This window comes from Osmerus mordax, chromosome 4 (genome assembly GCF_038355195.1).
Source record: "Osmerus mordax isolate fOsmMor3 chromosome 4, fOsmMor3.pri, whole genome shotgun sequence".
Taxonomy (NCBI): Eukaryota; Metazoa; Chordata; class Actinopteri; order Osmeriformes; family Osmeridae; genus Osmerus; species Osmerus mordax.
The window spans coordinates 13,838,558-13,853,604 of record NC_090053.1 but is presented as its reverse complement, the minus strand read 5'-3'; the positions used below and the strand labels follow the sequence as shown (position 1 = coordinate 13,853,604).

General features: G+C 43.0%; 1 protein-coding gene across 1 annotated transcript in view; it reads right to left on the bottom strand.

Moving 5' to 3' along the window:
* Positions 1-9,755, bottom strand: part of tbc1d2b (TBC1 domain family, member 2B) — an 86,007-nt gene extending 76,252 nt beyond the window's left edge. The window contains exons 1-3 of the mRNA XM_067234505.1: positions 9,417-9,755; positions 8,491-8,641; positions 1,947-2,106 (exon numbers count right to left, since the gene is read on the bottom strand). Coding sequence (XP_067090606.1) covers positions 1,947-2,106; positions 8,491-8,641; positions 9,417-9,755 — 650 coding nt within the window. The remainder of the gene's footprint in view (positions 1-1,946; positions 2,107-8,490; positions 8,642-9,416) is intronic.
* Between the last annotated feature and the right edge of the window lie 5,292 nt (positions 9,756-15,047).

The window sequence follows — 15,047 nt, the reverse complement described above, 5'->3', positions numbered from 1 at the left end:
AAGCAGCTGGGCCGGACTCTGTCTCTCCAGCCACCCTCAAGCACTGCGCTGACCAGCTGTCTCCGGTGTTTTACCCACATCTTTAACACCTCCCTTGAGACATGCCATGTGCCAGCCTGTCTCAAGTCCTCCACCATCATCCCTGTGCCCAAAAAGCCAAGGCCAACAGGACATAATGACTACAGACCCGTCGCCCTGACCTCTGTGGTAATGAAGTCTTTCGAGCGCCTGGTGCTGGCACACCTTAAATCCATCACTGACCCTCTACTGGACCCCCTGCAGTTTGCCTACAGAGCCAACAGGTCTGTGGACGATGCAGTTAACATGGCCCTCCACTTCACCCTACAGCACCTGGACTCCCCAGCATCCTATGCCAGGATCCTGTTTGTGGACTTCAGCTCTGCCTTCAACACCATCATCCCTGCCCTGCTTCAGGACAAGCTCTCCCAGCTGAACGTGCCTGATTCCACCTGCAGGTGGATCACAGACTTCCTGTCTGACAGGAAGCAGTGCGTTAAGCTGGGAACACAAGTCTCTGACTCCCGGTCCATCAGCACCGGATCACCTCAGGGCTGCGTCCTTTCTCCTCTGCTCTTCTCCCTGTACACCAACAGTTGCACCTCCAGTCATCCGTCCGTCAAACTCCTGAAGTTTGCGGACGACACCACCCTTATTGGGCTCATCTCTGGTGGAGACGAGTCTGATTATAGGTGGGAAGCGGCCAACCTGGTGACCTGGTGCAGCCAGAACAACTTAGAGCTCAATGCTCTTAAGACAGTGGAGATGGTTGTGGACTTCAGGAGGAACACAGCCCCACTCACCCCCATCACCCTGTGTGACTCCCCAGTCAACACTGTGGAGTCCTTCCGCTTCCTGGGCACTATCCTCTCCCAGGACCTCAACTGGGAACTGAACATCAGCTCCCTCATCAAGAAAGCACAACAGGGGATGTACTTCCTTCGGCAGCTGAAGAAGTTCAACCTGCCAAAGACAATGATGGTGCACTTCTACTCAGCCATCATTGAGTCCATCCTCACCTCCTCCATCACCGTCTGGTACGCTGCTGCCACTGCCACGGACAAGAGCAGACTGCAGCTATCATCCGCACTGCTGAGAAGGTGATTGGCTGCAATCTGCCTACCCTCGAGGACCTGCACACCTCGAGGACCCTGAGGCGAGCGAGGAAGATTGTGGCCGACTCCTCCCACCCTGGACACTCCCTGTTTCAGTCACTCCCCTCCGGCAGAAGGCTGCGGTCTATCAGGACCAATACCTCACGCCACAAAAACAGTTTCTTCCCTTCCGCTGTTGGCCTCTTCAACAAGGCCAAGGGACCACACTGACTCAAATGACTTATTGCCTAAAACACTCTGCTTTTGCACTGCACCATAACATGGTATCTTGTACATTTGTATTTTTTGTAATATTTGTATTTTTGTATTTTTATATTGTAATTTACGGCAACTTATATTTATCCCACTTAGTACTGCTAGTTTATGTACCCTTAGTATAGTTAGTCCACATATTTAAATTTTAGGTATATGTTTATTGTATGCACCTTCCTACCAAAGCAAATTCCTTGTCTGTGCAAACTTTCATGGCGAATAAATCCCTTTCTGATTCTGATTCTGATTTGTACACATACACACACAGATACCTTACATTAGTAGAAAGATTATAAATGTACATTTAATAATAATTGCTGTAAATGTCATTACAATCCATGGTATATATGGAATATGCCACGGGTAAAACCTCTCTTTAAATTATCACAGCGCCACACTTAAACAAATATGTATTTTGGTCAGTTACCCTGTGAATGTGTCTTTAGCCCTCCACAATAAACTGTATGTAGATTTGAATATTTAGTTAGCAGTTTGTACCAATAATATTACCTTCTATTAAACTAAATACTTTAAAGATTATTGTTCCTTAGTGCCCCTTACCTGATCTCTGTGCCCCAGTGTTTGAGGGAGTTGAGGGTGGATGTGCCAGCTGGTCCTCTGGCTGACTGGACCCCCACCATACTTTCGGTATCCATCTCCATGGAAAAGTCACTGCGGACTTTCTCCATGCTCTCGCTGGACTTCTCAAAGAGGAAAGCATCTGGAAGCCACCACAGAGAGGGATGGGGAGTATTACAGGCCTGGGCCCACATCACTTCACCAATCCAACTGTACCACACAGGAGCAAGGAAACCAGGCACAGTACAGCTGATCACACTCAAAAACACTGGAACTCTGTCTGGAGGAGAAATGAGAACCCAGCTGTTGAGTGACTGATCTGTTTACTGTACAGTCATGTCTGTTGGAGCTAGGGATGCGTATTGATAAGATTTTAACAATTCCGACTCCTTATCAATTCCTGCTTATCGATTCGATTCTTTATCGATTCTCTTATCAATTCTCCCCTCTACAGCCAACTAGGTCTGTGCGTCCTGCACCCCCCCACACACACACTCGTTCTAAATGAATTTCTCAAACTGGCTTTGACTGGCTCTGAAATGAGCTAATACCTACCACCTCTAGGCCTCTTCAGGCCTGTTTTCAAAACAAAATCTAGTCGGAGATAGACATTTTCAGTTTCCTTGTGTTCAAGCTTCTATTACTCAACACCAGTAGGACTTACAGGGGTCCTAACAACAGGGGAAATAACTTCAGTGTCACCTTTCAAAAGAGACCATTTACATGCATGTACTCCAAATGGTTCAACAACAGCTTTCAATGTACTTTGGGTATGTTGTTTAGGCGTTTTCAGGCACATTTAACAGGACTATTAAAAGGTTAAACAATTAAAATGCTAAGTTTAATAATGGATTAAAAATCGATATGCTCAGTTTAATAATGGGACACGCGAACGTTTGCTGATAACACACGCCGCCCCGATAACGTGAACTGATCAATAAGATCAATACTAATGGGAGACGAATGCCGCAGCTAAAATGTATGCTTCAAACGACGGGACAGAAGATAACTAGATCGACTACACACAATAAAGGCAAATTGCTTCACACAGTAACAAGTGGTTGTGATCACTTTTGAGAAGTTTAGCTCTACCTTAGATAGTTAGAGATGAAGCGCGAACGTTAGCTGCGCTGCTGCATGCATCGAACACATGACGTTCCAGTAACTTCCTTCCATGCTGTGTTCAAATGCTTCTTGATATTTGTAGTATTTCCTCCCTTCGACGAAATATACTTTTTACACGCGTTACAAGTGGCGTTGTTGTCATTTTGTCGTGTGAAATACAACCAAACTATAGAACGCTTCTTCCTAGTTGCCATGTTTGCTGCAGTCTGTCTGAATAAACGATAAAAGTTTGCGCATGCGCAACGGCACAGAGAATCGTTGACAGAATCATTAAGGAATTTTGCTAACGATTCCAAGGAATCGTTTCACTGGGAACCGGTTCTCGATACCCATCCCTAGTTGGAGCTGTACCCAGAATACTACTTTTTACTCGGCATGTATCCTTACAGCACACAGAGATGGTCTACAATCTATCTGAGGACAGAATCCTAACACAGCTTCTCTGTGCAAAATGTTATGATGAAGTGAACTGGAAAGTGTGGGAACATCGCTGGTCAGGGAAAATAATTTTACCAGATATATATATATATGTTTCAAATATTTTTCAAATACAAAATTTTTGTGACGATGCTACTCAAGTACAATGGGTCTGCACAGTCTACCTACAGTTGAGTGACCAGCTAACATGAATGAAAAATATGAGGTTTTTGACGTACACATGCTATTGTTACAGTTGTTAAAGTCAGAAGCTAAAAAAACAGCTCCAGTATGTGACTACAGAACATTTTCATGTTAATTTCTTTCAGCAACACTCTAACAGAGTTTAGACTCGTTGCCTTAGGCCATGTTCACACTTGACTTCTTTTTTTTTCGAAAAAAGCGCTGCCTTCAGCGCCTTTTTACATGCCACCCTATGGGAAAAGGAAAAAGGCGGACGCCTTTTAAAAAAAGCGTCTGCCTTTTAAAAACTTCTAAAAAAGCGCTGAGCCCGACGCCTTTTTGAGTTCAATTTTCTCAACTTTTCAGAAAAGCGCTGGGTGACGTCAAACGCCTTTTTGACAGCTGACCAATCAGGACGAGGAGAGTAGGGTACGCGTGTACCTTCCCTTGTAACCTTCTACCGTAGTTACCGGTGCCCCGAAAATAGACCAAGATGGACAAGGTACCGGTCGAACCACTTATAATTGCCGTGTCGTACTACTCAAGAGTTATACGACATGAGTAATAAAAGATACGCAAATATCCAAATAAAAGAGTCCATCTGGAAACAGATCGGTAGGTCTTTGGGTTTTTCTGGTAAGTACATCGTAAACTCTCATTCATATACTGTATATTCTGTATACTGTATAGCTCTATAATTATATATACTATATAGAGCTAATGTAATATTTAAATATTGATTGATATCGTAACCCGACCTATGTCCACCCCAGCTATTAAACAAGTGACAACACTTACAGTTATAAACCTTTATAGATCGAAAAATCTGTAAACAATCAATCTATACATTAGCTGTGGGTGTCGAGATTACGACTGGTAGCTAACTTGTTTGGATTTCAACTGAAACGTGTGTTCCGTTTTGAGTAGTCTTATGCCAGTTTCATTTTTATCATAGGACTATCATGCAGTAAGAAGTGGAAGTATTTGAGAGACAAACACAGGAAGGAGAAGAGAGACGAGCAGGAGAAGGCCAGGAGTGGTGCGGAGGGGGGAGTCAAGAAGAAATGATAATACCTTGACATACTAGCGTTCCTAGAGCCATGACAGGGAGACCACCTCCAATTTTGATCTGTCACAGTCAGCAACCGTTATGCTAAATAACATTTGTTCAGAGACAGGACAGGTAATTAAGTAGGCTATTAGGAATGTGTCTTGCAGAAAATCAGTGTGTGTGTATGGACCAGGGTGAGAAATTAACTTTAAAATGAACCAGCTACTGAGATATAAATTCACCAGCCACTCAATAGTACAGTAAATCATTATTTTGTGTCTGAAAATCTACCAGCCACTCTCATATTTTACCAGCAATTGGCCCCGGTATGGACACATGATTAGGCTGGGGTTAATAAATGTATAAACCTGGAAAATTTTAATGTTCTAATAAGTGCTGTGTTGGGTTTTATTTTTTATTTTCATACAGGATCAAACTGAGGAAAGTTTAACACTAGATTTAGAGGGTAGCCTGATGTCAGAAGTAACCCCAGATAACCCGCCTCCCTCACCGACTGGTACACCAAGTCCTCACCTGAAGCCTTCACCTAGAGCTACGTCTAGCGGCAGGGGGAAAAGGAAGGCCTCTCCAGAGATGACACCATACCAAGCCCAAATACTAAATCGATTAGACCAAGCCCAGGTCCAGAAATACACCGAAAACGAACACTACCTCCTCAGTCTGGCACCCACACTTGACCGCCTTGACCCTCGAAAGCAAGCCATGGCAAGGCTTCGCTTTCAACAAGCCTTATTTGACATCGAATTCGGAGAGTAATGTAGTATATTCTATTTGTTGTTGTAATTATTATTGATTAAATTAAACCTATCATTATATTTACTTTACTTGCTTGTGTGATATTACTTCATTACAATTTACTATTACTTGCAGTCATTATTACAACTTACACTGCACCAGATTAATTTGTTCTTTAAATGATAACTCACAAGATCACACCTCAACTGAATTAGTTTTGAACAGTTTACTAAAGGGAATGTGGGATGTGCAGGGGACAGTTCTGCCAGGGGACTTGACCAGCTCCAGATGAGAAGTATTCGGTGAACTTGGTCCTCACAGTGATGGCCTCTCTGCTGGCATTGTTGCTGCCAACCCTGGCAATATTCTGCATTCCAGAAGATGGTTCTGCTGGACCAGTAGGTGCATCTGGTGAGCCTCCCTGCCAGAGAAAGTTGTGAAGTACACAGGTGGCCTTTACAACTGACTCGGCCACCTGTGGTGACACACCAAGCACCCTCCGGTATATCCGCCATTGGGCTGCTAGGATGCCGAAGGTACACTCCACCATTCTCCTGGCGTGAGAGAGGCGGTAATTAAATACACGCTTTTCCCTGCTAGTGTGCCCAGGGTAGGGGCAGAGGAGATTTCTGCGCAAGGGGAATGCCTCATCAGCCAGGAAAACATGAGGAATAGGCCCCAAGTTCTCTGCTCCAGGTAGAAGGGCATCCCCAGGGAGGTTGAGGGTCCCCTGCGGCAGGGCAGACCCAAAGGCAGAGGCAGCTAATGTTCCTCCATCGCTATTTTTGCCGTAGGAACCGATGTCGACCACCCTGAAGCGGTAATGGGCATCAACGACAGCCAACAGGACAATGGAGAATGTCCCCTTGTAGTTGTAATACAAGGAGCCGCTTGATGGAGGTGCCTCAATAACAACATGCTTCCCATTCATTGCACCCACGCAATTAGGAAATGCCCACATGGTTTGGAACTCCTGTGCAATCTTCCTCCACTCAGCCTCAGTGGGTAAAGCCATGAACTCCCCAAACAGGCAGTCCCAAATGGCCTCACACACACTCCTAACTATTCCAGCCACAGTGCTAACTCCCACCCTGAAGTGGAAAGCAATGGACTGGTATGAGTCCCCTGTTGCCAAATATCTGTGAAAAAACATGAAAAAAAATGGTTGTTAAAATGTGTATGATGTACATAATGTAGGCTATACCAATTATGTACTTTACCCCCTCCTTCACATGGGTTCTCTCTCTCTAACACACAGACACACTCTCTCTTTCACGTTAGTTAATGTTACCCACCTCAAACAAATGTAAAGACGCTCCTCTGGGCTGATGGTCTCCCTGAATTTCGTCTGCATCTTTGAGATGGCTGGTCCAATCCTCATGAGGAGGTCCTCAAACTGGCTCTTGTCCAAACGAAAGAACGACTTGAACTTAGCATCGTCTAGGCGGAGCTCCTGGACCAGGTTGCGGAATGCCCCCTGCGACTCCCTACTGCGGAGGATTTCATGCACCTATAAACGGCACCTTGGCTGTTCAACAACACCCTCCTCCACAAACGCCAAAGCTATAGCAAGTAATTGCATTTTATTCGCCATAATAGCTGTCATTAAATAACCAACGGAAAATAACGGATATCAATGTATCGCTAAAATGAATGATTCCCGTTGTTAAGGTTACAGAATTCTCGTTAGAAAGGCGCTTGACGTCACCCAGTGCTTTTCTGAAAGGCGCTCAAAAGGCGCTGAAGGCAGCGCTTTTTTCTAAAAAAAAGAAGTCAAGTGTGAACACGGCCTTACCTGGCATAAGCCATCCCCTAATAATTCATCTGATGTACAAGACAGAACACCTCCAAGATTTTTTTAACATGGCAACCTACAGTTACAGCTGTGTCTTAAAAAACCACTCCCTCAGCCTCTTTCAGCAGAGCAAGAGACTCTGCTAGTGCTGTGTTAAATCAGGCACAAAGGATTACATAGAACACTTTAAATGGTCAAGAGTTTACTGTGGTGTTAAAATGTTAAAATTAAATGGCAACACTTTAGATGAAGGTTACATTAAGTTCAATGTAACTACATTTCAATACCTACAGTAACATCATTGTAGTTACAAAGACTGTATATTGCTATTCAGTTACATTAATACAACCTTATTGATTTTTTGCAGAAGAAAGACAACAAACAAAGGCCCATAGTAACTACAAACTGTTGTCAACGCAACATGCTTATATCCAGTGACAGTACTCCAACAAATAACGGATAGTACTCCAACAAATAACGTATAGTCCAGTAATGTTTAGCTATGTCAATACTATTGGGTCCATGCTAGCAACCTCATACCTCGTTAGAGACTGTATCTTCCCAAAGGGAGATACCATGCTAAAGAAGGAATGAGTCCACAGTTTCCACTTTCCTAATATATCCAGTAGCTGCATGTAGGGATCAAGGGTCTGCAATGCCAAGGGGCCAAGGCTGGGGATGCAACATGAGGTGCAAACAAACCCAAGCTCAACACAGGATAACATGACACGACTTGGGGGGGTGAGGCACCTCTTTGAGGAGCCAATGACAATGCTCAGAATCTATTAAAAGGTATAAAACACTGATTGCTCATTAAACACCAGGAAACATACAAGAGAGGAAGCATGGTCCTTTGTCAGACAATAGTTTTTGTATTAAAACATAATATTTCATATGATTTATTGACATACACCAGGTAAATATTAGAGAGAGAAAATGCCTGGGGTGTAGCCTGTTGCTATTCATAAAGTCAGAAACAAATGATCGTTGCATGATTTTACAAATCAGATTAATAACTGACACAGGTTCAGGAATAAAAAATTACCAATATGCAAAAACCTTGTGTAAACATTGAACCCAACTCAAACACAGCCAGTGATGTTTACCTGTTGATGTTTTCTACGACTTACTTGTACATGTGTTTGTGTTTATGTGATTATATGCAAGTGTGTGTGTTGATGCGTGTACTCCATGGTTACCTGCATCTTTGGCTACCAGGCCCGTGTGTGGGTAGAGCAGGGTTGGAGAGCTCCAGCTGTCTCTCTGGCCAGACCCCCTGGTGTTACTGAACTCCCAGCGTTTCTGCTGGAGCTGCTGGAGCCAGTAATGCATCACCTGCCTGTTAGGGGCCTGGACATAAACATACATGCTCTATTGTCTGTCATAACAAAACAAACAATGCATCTTGGAAAACAGAGTTGATCTCGATGTTGTATTGTTTTAGACAGGATCTACAAGTATTTCCAGTCAGATATTGGAGTGAACTCCAAAGAATCAGCCATGAAAAACAACACGTTAGGATTCAGAATCAGGTCTCTTAGCTCTGGTTTTGGAGTTACATATTAACCCTAAAACACGTATTCTAGGAGGAAACTACCAATAAACAATCTGTAAACAAGCAGGCTGGAGTATTTGCAAAGAGTGCAACCAACCAGACAGTATTACACTTCCTGAAAAATCTTAGGTGAAACTACCTGCCTTTGACAGCAACTGACATCATCACCGCTGTCATATGATGTGAGGGGGCATATGATCCTACCATGTCATTCTACCAGGTTCTGTATTGTAGAACACATAATTTGCCCACATTTGTTTTTAGGCTAATCTGTTAGGGAAGTCTAACTAACGATATAGCCAATATCTAACGTAAACTATTACTACAAACAATAATTACATTTAGTTTTCATTTATGACTATAAAATTGGTCAATCTGAATGAATCATACATGACACAGTTACATGTAGTAGGCTAGGCTAATTCTTGGGGGTGCCGCACACCATATAACTACAAGCTAATTGTTCATTTGAGAAACAGAAAGAAATGGTTTTAATGTTAAGTGCAAACTAGGTCAGATGTTTTTCTTGTTGAACTAATATCAAACAATGAATGCATTTAACACAACTACCTTGAGAAGAAATTCCTTCCCCGAGGTCCGGATCTCGAACTGCCCTTCATCCCCCTCAACATCATAGCTTAAGCACGCATCGGCTATCTCTATATGTCCCAGAGGCAGAGCGTCCTGAGGAGTCTTGAAGTAATACAAATAACACTTCCTGGGATCATAAACGAACCACCTGGGTTTGTATCCCCTTAAAGGCCCCTTTCCAGCAAGTTTATTTAAATAACCGCATAATTTCGGTGCTTGGTCCTTTGCTGCTTCAACTTCAGCCACATCCACGGATTTAAAGGACATAATCCGTGTATCTTTTGGAGAACATTCTTTGCTGTCATTCTCTTCATGCATCTTTCCTCGAACTTTCTTCTTCTTGCACCACAGCGGATGGACAGCTCTGTTTCCATCCGCATGACTGGTTACTCCTTCAGCGAAATAATTATGGTATTTGTAGTTTTAGGCATATACATTACAAGGCGGCGGGATCAGTCTATCGCTAGGTGGAGATATTAGACAAGACTAAAACTGGAACAAAAGGCCCATGTCTAAAAGATGCTGAATCTGACAGGCCTACTCGCTATATGTATGCCTAATATAGACAGTAAGCCCATTAACAATGTTGATGTTTAAGTTGAGTCAACAGCCAACAGTAAAGCAAATTCCGTGATTTGCTTCTCAGTACATTATATACGTGTGAAATGGGTTCCTGAAAGCATGTGTAAAGCGCGAAAACGTTGTCGCTCTGAAATGTGGAGTTAAACCGTTGAACAGTTTCTCTTCCGTTTTTAGCTCATGTTTTGTATCGGCGGAGCCATCACCCGACCTATCTAGGTCACAGCGACCTATCTACGTCAGATCACAGACGGTTGCATTCTGTTCGACTCCCACCCCTCGCCCCTTGGCTTGAAGCAACGGCCCCGGTGGATATAGGTGGTATTGAATTTACGGTTAGGCACCCGGCTCTTCCGGTCCTTTTTATTCTATTAAAGATCCTGTAAAGTGGAATTAAAAACGAGTTTCAAGTTCACCACACCACCGAATAATGTGTTATTAACTACCCATCCAAATTCTAATGAAAAAAAAACACAGACAAGTATGTTAAATTAGGCTTTGAAATAGTAAGAAAATTAGCAGTCTTCTCTGTTCGAGACTGGGGAGTCAGGTGGCTGAGCGGTGAGGGAATTGGGTTAGTAATCAGAAGGTTTCTAGTTCGATTCCCGGCTATGCCAACCAAATGACGTTGTGTCCTTGGGCAAGGCACTTCACCCTACTTGCCTCGGGGGGAATGTCCCTGTACTTACTGTAAGTCGCTCTGGATAAGAGCGTCTGCTAAATGACTAAAAACGTAAAATGTAAAATGTGTCGCCTGAAGGAGCTGAAGCTCGGCCCCCTCGCTGGGAGGCGCCGCCCCTCTCAAGTAAGCTACCTACGACCCAGATAATGACGCTACGTCAAGCCGAACAAAACAGTATAGAATTAGAATGTATTTGTTCAATGAGTGAAACATACAGATGCATATAAATGAAATATTCTCCTGAGCTGTAACACAGGAGTAAACATTTACAGTAGACAGCAGACAGTGAGCTCTCCAACTACTTCTAGCACATTAGCTACCATTTCACCAAAATACCATCATTCTACACTGAGTAGCCTAATATCAAGTTAGCGGTTTGCACTAATTATAGCAGAGATACCTCTGGAAAAGTTATCTAGTATAATTATAACAAGCATACAGAACTGAGTGATGAACTGCTGGCGGTGGTGGATGGTCCAGGTGCGACCGGAGGATGAACGGCCGGGGGGGCGATGCTCGGTACGGCTCCGCGCTGCAAGAGAAGCTGTGTGTTGGTGAACCCTGTCTGTGTCTGGTCCATGTTAAAACTGTCCGCCGTGAAATGGTCAGTGGCGCAGAGCGGCTGTTGGAGTTTATCCGAAGCTTTCCATGAGCGTGGCTCTTCACAACATCTATCCACCAATTTTTCCTTTCATTATCAACAGGGAACTTAAATCGCGTTGCAGCGCAGCTGGAGTTCTTGCATCCAGGGAAGAGGCAGTTGCGGGTGGTGGGAGACATCCTGAAGCTAGCTAGCTAGCTGATGTAAGCTACAATAACAGTGCAGCAGGAGGAGCCATTCAGTGATCTGACGTAGATGGGACGAAATTACGTAGATAGGGCATTTTTTGGCTCCGCCCATTAAAACCTGATCTGAAAATGGAAGAGAAACTGTTCTTCGTTCTAACTCCACATTTCAGTGCGACAAAGTTTTAGCGCTTTGCACATGCTTTCAGGAACTAATTTCACATATATAATGTACTTAGAAGCAAAACATGGAATTTACTTTACAGGATCTCTAACTCCAGTCAACATTTACAAAACCATCTCCCCCAATATTTTTTGTTCAATTCTCGAACCTGGCTCATACTACTAGCTTTTTCAAAGAATAATTTTTCCTGATTTTTGCTCAATTTGAAACTAAACCGAAATGGTTAAACTAGCACCCCATTTATTTGCTTATCTCAAGAAAAGTTGCCTGGAAACCTGTTCGCGGATCAGCAAATCGCTGATTTACCTGAGCTGAATGAGAACAAGGAGAAAGGACTTGATAATCTACAGGAGCCGAGTGCACCAGCTGGGTGTATGCCTGGGTGTAACGCTACGTCCGACGTAGAACTGAAAGTTACGACTAGTGCACCAGTTAGGCTTAAGCCCTTTATGTGCTGCACCTGGGTGTACATTTTACGTCTAGTGGGGAGCAGGCGTAAGTTGGAAAATCTGACTAATATCCATGGTAATTATAATGTACAACAGTTTGATCGCACATGCAGCGCGTCTTGTTTATAGCAACATATGGAAAGGGAATTAAGGCGAGAAAAAGTCGTCCATGAGCGCACAAATCCACTGTTAATTTTATTTGGTGATCTATTTCCAAGCTGATTGTTTCTGTTTGTTTGTTTGTGTTGATATTATTAAATTTCCCCGTGAGCACGCTTCTATTCTGAGTAAACAACTCTAGAGGTTTTCTTTTTTAAATCATGGCTTGTTTTGAAGGGAGATAGGCTAGCTAAGTGGCTCTTAAATGTGTTGCTTGGCAACGATCGACGCTTTCGCATTTTCATAAGGACGCGCATCTTAAAACCAGGCGTAGCTACGACCGTGGCCTGTCAAGCTTGGTGCACTCGGTGTAAATTCAAATCCCAAAGCAAATGCACCAGCTGGGCGTAGAAAAGTTGGTCTTAACTCCTACGTCGGTTTTAGCTACGTCAGACTTTGTGATTTGAATTTACACCAAGTGCACCAAGCTTGACAGACCACGGTCGTAGCTACGCCTGGTTTTAATATGCGCGTCCTTGTGAAAATGTGAAAGCGTCGATCGTTTTTCCAACTTACGCCTGCTCCCCACTAGGTGGAAAATGTACACCCAGGTGCAGCACATACAGGGTTTAAATCTAACTGGTGCACTAGTCGTAACTTTAAATTAGTCTTAACTTTGAGTTCTACGTCAGACGTAGCGTTACACCCAGGCGTACGCCCAGCTGGTGCACTCGGCTCCTGTTGCCTGCCTTTATTGTAGCTAGTGATGTAGCTAGTGGGAGTCAGGTGGCTGAGCGGTTAGGGAAGCAGGCTAGTAATCTGAAGGTTGCCAGTTCAATTCCCGGCCATGCAAAATTACGTTGTGTCCTTGGGCAAGGCACTTCACCTTACTTGCCTCGGGGGAGAATGTCCCTGTACTTACTGTCAGTCGCTCTGGATAAGAGTGTCTAAATGTACGTTCGGATCCTTTTACGGACTCGGTTATTCGATTCTCGAATCTTCGAATGCAGGAAGAAATTCCTGCATTAAAATAATGTATCATGACAGTTTGTATGATTTGAAATGGTCATTTATTGTCACACTAACATTTACTAATTATCACGGCAAACAATTACGCTGCACTGAACTGTAAAGTACAAAAAAGTTTAAATAACAAAACCTGTAATTATTACTTGTGAACGAATATAATTCACGTTTTACTAAACCTAGTCACGCGAAAGTGAACAAGGTAAACAAATCAATTTCTGTTTCCTCTTCTGAGCCTATGCAGGTCACGTGAAAAATGATCCAGATCCGTATCCGAAGACTCAGTCAAAATGAACGAATCATTTCTGTTTGATCTAGCTACCAGTACTGAGCCTATGCAGGTCACGTGAAAAATGATCCAAAGACTCGTACCCGGCCGTGACCTGCATTGGTTTAGTAGAGGAAACAGTTACCTCTCCCGATTCGCGGCCACGAGAAAATGAACGAATCTCTCTTTGAGAGGACTCGTTACTCCCGAGTCCTTGTAAGGATTCGAATCGTTCACGAACGACACATCACTAATTGTAGCATGTTTTACAAATGGTTGCACACATACATGACGGTTGTTTGCAGAATTTATTTCCGTTAGCTATTTTAAAGCAGATTTAACCATTTTGTAATGAACGCCATTATGCTTATGGCATGACAAACGTAATTATAGCATAATATAATAAAAAGTTATAATATCGTGGCATGTTACAGCGTCATTATAGATTGTTGACATGTTATTCTGGAGCAAAGACGAAGTAGATAAATCATGTCTGATAACCACAATATTGTTATGGTCGTTATACTGTTAGAACTTTATGTCAGTTAACACCACAACGATGACATTAACAATAAGCTAGTAATAGTAAGCAACACTCATCATCATTATAATAGTAACAGGTATAGGCTTAATTTAGCTTGCTTTGCCGAGCTAGAACAACGACGGAGCCAGATATTCAAGTTGACAGTTTATTTAATCCGACACAATACTTAAGCAGTCAAACTAAAAACACGAAGCAAAAGAACAACATATCGACGCACGTACAATACTACAGTACTAATAGTATTGATTCTCGTCAAGTTCAGATGTATCTGATTCTTGATCAGACTTGTACCACATTCTGACAGTTTTCTGCAATGCCTTAGCTCCAGCTCACAAGCTCGCGACTGGTTGTCGCAAAGTATGACATATACAGCTAGTTGCAAGCGTGCACGAGTCTCGGGCTGTGTCTACCAGAGCCATAGAAAAAGAGAGTTGCGACACTTCCATAGACTCCCATTGTTATCGAGGAATGCGGAAGTAAAGCGTGTCACATGCGACCTGTAGTTCCAAACATTGCATTTTCCACCGTTTAACCCCATTCATTTTCAGTGTCTCCGAAGCAAGTTAGCTGGTAAATTGATGAAAATCCTTCATTTTTTCATATTTTTACCACCACATATCAATTGTTATTAGTAGTATTTCATATAGCTAGCTTCAGATAAAGTTTATCTTAAGATTATAGCTTGTTTGATTCGAAACGCAGTTAGAGCTAGACTGTAGGTCTAGTATCTAACATAAGCAACACTTTTACTGAAGCTAGCTAGAGAGCACGTGTATCATAACCAGAAGTCAGTTGGCTTACAGTCTGTCAAATTAGTTCTAGTTATTAATTGGTGTTCGTTGGCATACGAAGTCTTCTATAGAGCTCTTATTAGCCTAGTTAGTAGAGCTAGCAACAATGAATTGCAGATTAAAGGCTCCGAAGCAAGTTAGCTGGTAAATTCACGAAAATCCTGATTTTTTTTCATATTTCGACCACCACATATCAATTATT